General features: G+C 36.4%; 1 protein-coding gene across 2 annotated transcripts in view; it reads right to left on the bottom strand.

Annotated features, from left to right (window-relative positions):
- Positions 1-2,198: 2,198 nt before the first annotated feature.
- Positions 2,199-6,957, bottom strand: part of LOC139739221 (vinculin-like) — a 78,894-nt gene continuing 74,135 nt past the window's right edge. For both annotated transcript variants that reach the window (XM_071649839.1, XM_071649838.1), the window contains exon 21: positions 2,199-6,372. In XM_071649839.1, the coding sequence (XP_071505940.1) occupies positions 6,203-6,372 (170 nt within the window). In that variant the 3' untranslated portion in view covers positions 2,199-6,202. The remainder of the gene's footprint in view (positions 6,373-6,957) is intronic.

The raw sequence follows: 6,957 nt of genomic DNA, 5'->3' as shown, positions 1-6,957 counted from the left end.
TCTGTATGAAAAAAGCACCGCGAATAGTATCGAAAATTCTTTCGTTTCTGGAAATCAATTCTTTCTGGGAATCAATTCTTGGGACCAGTGAAAGTCTGCCAATACTTACAAAAGAAAATTTAAGTACAATGTAGTACAATGTTTCTAGCAGCAGGTGTACGAGGGTGTGTTCTAGGGCTCATCACACGGCATTGATTTACGCTACCGAGTCAGTGATTTTTCATTCCAACTTCATTCGTCATGAAGACAATAAAACAGTTGTCTTTTACAAGAGATATACTGTATGACAATATTGAATCTTTGCATGATCCATCTGATCTCATTTCAAGTACAAATAATGGAATAATCAGGTCATTATTTGTAGTTTCATTTCTTTCTGTTCATAAATACAGTCAACCTTGGCCATGTCAAATCTATTTGGAGTGAAGAAATAGCTTTGACTTTCAAGTAGAGAAAGGGGGTTAAGTTCACAATCGAGAATATAATGAGGACTTGAAAAGACCTTCGACTTGGGCGATTATTTGACGTATGCAAAGTCGACTTAAGCAAGGTAAACTGTATCTAATTACTGGAAATCTGTTCAGGTTACATTAAGATTTCTCCCCCTGTAATATCCACAGCTGGATAAAGAATTCTTGATATCTCCTGTGCAACCTAGAGTACTCTCCCAAACACCAAATCTTGGGGAAAATGATCTACCTGCAAACTTACATTAAGAAATGTATAATTAGAAACATTTTTTGTCTGTTCATAGCACGTCATTTGTGGTCGTAAAAAATTTTTATGATGTTGAAACCTGTGTAGGTTGGCAGTGGTCACCGTGACAGGCTGTCTGCTGCCCTCTATGTCTCAGCCAAGACAGTAATGATCTCAGAATAGATTATCTCTGCTGTTCTGGGTCATATTTTGTTCTGTGCTTCTAGTGAAATCTTTTATACTATATGATGCCCTTTTGCCTTTTAGATGCAACAATAAAAGTACATTTTTATGAAACATATCCTCTAAGGTCCGATTTTCACTAATGTAATGTGATTTTCAATTAAATACCTGAATACAATATAAAAATGACCCAAGTCCAAATTTGGCTATCATCTTTGGAGACCCTTTACAAAGTCATGCAAAGATAGATAATCAGTGAAATGAATGTTTTACATTTGAATTTATATAGTGAACATTCCACTCACTAAAAAAAGAAAAAAAAATACAAAAAACACTAAAGCCATTAGGAAACTATTTAATGATTTCTAATTCTTCAAAATTTTCTGCAATGGACTTGGATCATTTTTATATCTGAGGCCCCGTTTCATAAAACTTGTTATCAGTGACAACTGCCACATTTCTATGACAAATTTGCTCTCAGCCAATCATATGCAAGGATTTCAGTAGCTTGACACAACTATGACAACTTCTCACTGATGACAAGTTTTATGAAATGGGCCCCAGGTATTTAATTGGAGAAAAGTACAAGTATAATAATAATGTATTTACATGTGTGCATATGTATGTGACAGAGAAAGAGAGAGAGAGAGAATTTGGGGGTTATTTTTATGGTCATCAATTTCTTGATTACTTATCAAAAAGCAGAGATTTACTTCCTGCCTTGATAGTTTTAGTAGCTGTTCACTTTGGATTTTATGTCCAGTTCTTAAGGCTGTCAATTTGGAAGTAAAACTGGCATTTCAAATATCTTGCACTGTAAAAGATATTTTGATAAAATTGCAATGTAACAGAAAGGTCCCAATTCACGAAGGTGGTACAATCTTTGTTCGTGGTTCAAAGCATGGACAAAGACCATAGTTTTGTATGGGGCGCCAAGTGTCGCATGGCCTATTTCGTTACGAAGTGATTTCGTAAACGAAATGTTAACTGATTTTGTAACGAAATAGGCCATACGATACTTGGCGCCCCACACAAAACTACCGTCTACGTCCATGGTTTGAAACATGGACGTTTGTCGATAATATTAAACCATGGACAAAGATTGTACCACCTTCATAAATTTGGGCCACACAGAATCAGTGGGTGGAATTCCATACATTTCTGCATTTCTGCTCGGACTAATTTGACACAGATCAATTACATTCCACATTTTTTCTTTCTTTTCACCAACAAAAAAAAAAGCAATCAAACACATCATGGATGACTGGAATAAAATCAGAGGATACATTGATTTTTAAAAATGGATTTAATCATCCTTTATCCATATAAATATTTGATAAACCTTGCCAAGAAAATGCACAATCTGGGCACATCTAGCAAGGATTATACAGGCATTCCTTACATGGAGAATTATTGCTCTATTGTCTACTTTATCAAGTCACTTTACAATGATGTACTCCAATATTAAACATTTGAATTAGATTGATGCATTACCATATCACCATACAATGTATGCATAATAGCTGTATGAGTGAGGACTTAGAACTACCTCAAGATGGTTGAAGTCCCAAAGTCTTGGAAAATTCATTTTGCTATGACTGATTATGTGACAGGGAAAAATGTACACTCATTGCAATCTCATTAGGAATTTTTCTCTTCTTTTTTTCTCTTTTTTTTTTTCAAAGGGAAAATGAATGAAAAGATCATACACCACCAAAGGAAAAAAAAAAATTATCTACGACACCAGTTAAAAAGGAAAATCCTGCACACATTACATTACACTATGTCTATCCAGCCACAATCAAAATGGGGAAAAAAGTCTCTGACATTTATGAGTTTCCCCGCTCTCCTTAAAGATGGAGATCCCACCAACAAGCAGTACTTAAAGACCCAGTAGCGTTTGGGAGACATGGGCGACCCAAATGAATCCATCTTCATTCGCAGCCAACCAGGGGGGTGTTTCATAAAACTGTTCTTAAAGTTACTTACGACTTAAGAAAGATTGGAACATGTTCTGATGTGCTATACTTATCAGAATTTCAATAATTCAGCACAAGAACTGATCACCAGTCGTTCTTTAAAGTTGTTCATAGCCTAAGAACAACTTGGTGAAACACCATCCAGGAGGTACATTTTAAATCTACAACTAGTGTAGGCCTGCCAGAATAGAACTGCTCACGGGCGAATACATGTAGGCCTATGTGCACCAAAATGTGTGGTCATTGGTAACATCCAACTCAACTCCAATCGATATTTTTTCGGCTGTGTGTGTGCTTTTGCATAGAGAATAATGATAGAACTACAAGTATCACATCATTCTTTACAGGGATTCTGGACTGTAATGGATAATCGTAATTGGGCCAACCTTCCCAATGCATGGAGTCCCCATGCTACCAGGTCTTTAAATATGAAGCCTCCACCAAACCAATTACTCGACATCTGTCTGGTCTTAGATAGATCTATGACAGTAATATCTAACTACACACAAAAATAACTGAGGAGTATTTAACCATTGGTTAGACCAGCAAGTAAGTACTCGGCACTAATACAGATATCTCTCTGATTAATAAACCTTATTAATAAATAATAATTATATAATTCATGCAAACTTGAGATAAACGTCATTCACATTTTCAAAAACTATTCATGCAAACACAATCTAACATAGAATATTAACATCATAGAAGTCACAAACCATTTGCAATATTCCAAATGATAAACACAAACTACAAGTGTACTGATTCTATTACTTCCAATTGATTTTAACAAATCAAGGAGCTAAACCATGGTAGTCTCCTCATGACCGTTAGGAAGTATCCAGAAAACGCCCTCTGTGGGTTCAGGGTAAATAGCCATTTCAGAAACCAAGTTTTGTGTGGTGGTGCATTTCATCTAGAAATCTGAAGGAAATTGTGGAGTCTAAACAAATTAAGGTAGAGAGCTGAAACCAAGACTACTGTTAGAAATGTAAGAAACTCTTCTTTCCCTCAAAGTAAAATCAATCATATTCCAAAAAGACAATTGACTACCAGTCCCAATCTAACCACTAGTAGTCACTACAGATTTACTCATCAAGAGTTTAAAGGGACTGTACAGTACTGGTTGAGGTAGAGATTCATGTTTTGAACATTCCTAAGTGAGATAATGAAAAGCCTCTTAGGAAATATGAAAGAGCATGTAATTTTAAGGATTCAACGTTTATTTGATGAAAATTGGTTTTCAAATGGCTGAGATATCCCAATAAAGTGCTAATAATAAAAGGCGAGATGCCACAACTTTATTAGGATCTCCTTGTTTCACTTTGTTTTTGGATATCTCAGCCATTTCAAAACCAATTCTCATCGAATAAACTTTTGATTACCCCTTAGAACTGCATTCCCCCTTACATCTCATAGAGTGGTTTCTGAATATCTCGCAACATGTTAAAAGCTAAATTTACACCTCGACCAGAACTGTACACACCCTTTAATCTGCATTTAAGAAAAGATAAATTTGATTTAGAAAGATCCATTTTGCAACCCTGTTAATCTATTGGCAGTTAATGCTAGTCTCAATTCAAGGCTCATCATTTGTGCTACATTAATTTGAGCTATAGTCTGATTACAAGAGTACTCTTGTTGTTTACATGCTCTGATGCATTGTAAGAAATAACCTTAATCCAGTTAATTTCAAAGGTATGGTTTCTGCAATGGTAACAGTAGATTCAGTGGGATGGCTCCTCTACCGTTTGAATAGACTGGGAGTCTCGTATCGACCTTGACTCAGTCAAAGTTTTACACAATATCAAAATATTTCTCAGACATTAGTTAACTCCTTTAAATATCAATGCATGCAGTTTTTAAACAATGCAGGGGAAATAATTTTCATTTGGTTGTGTCAAATAATCTTTACAGTATACAACATCAATGGCTGCTCCTGGTTTTGGATGAGTGCAGAGCGTTAAAGACCAGATGAGGTTTATGACTTGTAAAAGTGACTGATATCAAGAAAGCTTTAGATTTACTGACCAATAGCACCATGCCTTTAGGCTAGTTTTTACTTGGTACAGTGATCAATATCACTAACCAACAGAGGTCTAGCTTTCCATCAAGTCAAAATCTAACATCAATTCTTAGAGTAGCAATGATAAACTGTAAGTATCTATATCTTATAATTCTACACACAGTATACAATAACACAACCTTAACTTGTTAATCATTCAAAGCTAAAATCTCCCCAGCATGGCATTCTAAGGAAATTCAAATAATTTGCATGAAAGGATTCAGGAAGACAAAAAAGAAAAGTACACATTTCTTATCTAAATTCACAGTGCAATGGAGAGAAACATAATAAATGAGTCCAGTGTGATTCATTTTGCAACCTGCAAAACTGATTTAAAAATACAAATGCATCACCAAAGTCCACAAACTAACAAAGTCAAGATTGCTGTTCTGGGATCTAAATAAAAAGCTACATACTTTGACCAAGACCAGGCATCAGCTGACAGCTGGCTGAAAAGAGAGTTTAAACTGTTTTGAAGGAAGGCATCTGACTACAAAACCTTTTCATTCATTGCATCTTGAAATGTCCTCTCTTACAATAAGTGAAGCAGTGTTCGTCTTTCTGAAGAAACCAACAAAAGATGAAGGACTTTTTCGAATATGAATTTCCCAATAATTATAGTGCATGTTTCTATCATTCATATAAACATACAGCTGTATCAAAAATTCAGCAAAAAGGTTTTTTATGAATTGTGCTCATCAATTGCTTTGAGCTGTCATGATAATAGAAAGATTTCTACATTTCTACCCTGATTTCTATCTAGGCAGGTTTCTTAGCAAGCATTGAACATAGCATACTCTTTATCACTGTTTGATTCATGCAAGGTGATCCTGTACTGATAAAAATTGTACATTTTTGTTATAAATCCATCTTTCATAGAGTTATCATACTATACCTACAATATTATCAATTGAAACCAGACACTCTCAACAAGTTTGCTGTGATAAGCCTTTGGTGCTAAGCTTTATATGGCAGGCCCTAGTTCTTACTCAATTTACATTTTTCCAATCATACGTTATCAGGTACACCATCCATCACCTCCCACAATTGAAACAAAAAAACAAAAAATAAAGAGTAATATTCTTCTCTTTGATTTATTTAGCGCATCAAGCTTTAGCATTCAGCAGGCAGTCTATTTGGCATGATGCATAATCTTACTAACATGTCACTCCTCCTCCTACTACACCCACTAACATGACTGACCCACTAGTGACCCCAATCAGGCATTGCTTGACACTCTACAGCCACTGTGCTACGAGGGGCGCCCTCTGTTGTCCAATCTTTAATACTGGTACCAAGGCCTCTGGCGTTCCCATCTCATCTTGTAGCCAGCGTCAGTCCTGATCTTGATGGACGCCGCCTTGGCGGCTCGCACCGTCTCCTTCACAGCTCTCATCAGGTTTTGGGCGTTTCCTACCAGCATCTCGGTAGCCTCCTGGTCCTCCTCCGTTTCTATGGAAACAAGAGATTCATGTCAGAGGTTGAGGAGAGGAGAGGATTCTAGGAGATTTGAGAGAGAAGGGAAGAGATTTGTCTCCACTTTGGAAAGTCAAACCAAGGCAGAGACCTGAATGATTTCATGAATTATGCTGATTTACCTTTATGAACGTTTCTACATTGTACTCCAGTGTTGAGAAGACTGCAGTAAAAATCTGTCCACAGATAATATGTCAACTTAATGACTGGCATGAAGGGTTCCACAAGAACTGAGAAAAATGTAGACCTTTTTATAGAATTCACATAATTGAGGTTTTTACAGTCTAATTTAAGTACAGCTCTGCCTGAGTCAGTACGACAATCCCATCTCAGTTGGTACGCTCAAGTTTCAGCAAGTACAGTCTAGTCTAAGATAGTTTAGTCCAGTCTGAGTAAGCACAGTATAGTCTCAGTCAGAACAGTCCAGTTTGAGTCAGTTTAGTCCAGTTGGAGTCAGCACAGTCCAGTCCAAGTAAGCACAACATAGTCTCAGTCAGAACAGTCCAGTGTGAATCAGTTTAGTCCTGTTTGAGTCAGTTTAGTTGAGTTGGAGTCAGTTTA

Source organism: Diadema antillarum, unplaced genomic scaffold (assembly GCF_040938485.1).
Source record: "Diadema antillarum isolate AM-2024a unplaced genomic scaffold, OU_Dant_1.0 seq00000791_RagTag, whole genome shotgun sequence".
NCBI lineage: Eukaryota > Metazoa > Echinodermata > Echinoidea > Diadematoida > Diadematidae > Diadema > Diadema antillarum.
The sequence above is the reverse complement of the archived record's forward strand: the minus strand, read 5'-3'. Positions and strand labels throughout refer to the sequence as shown.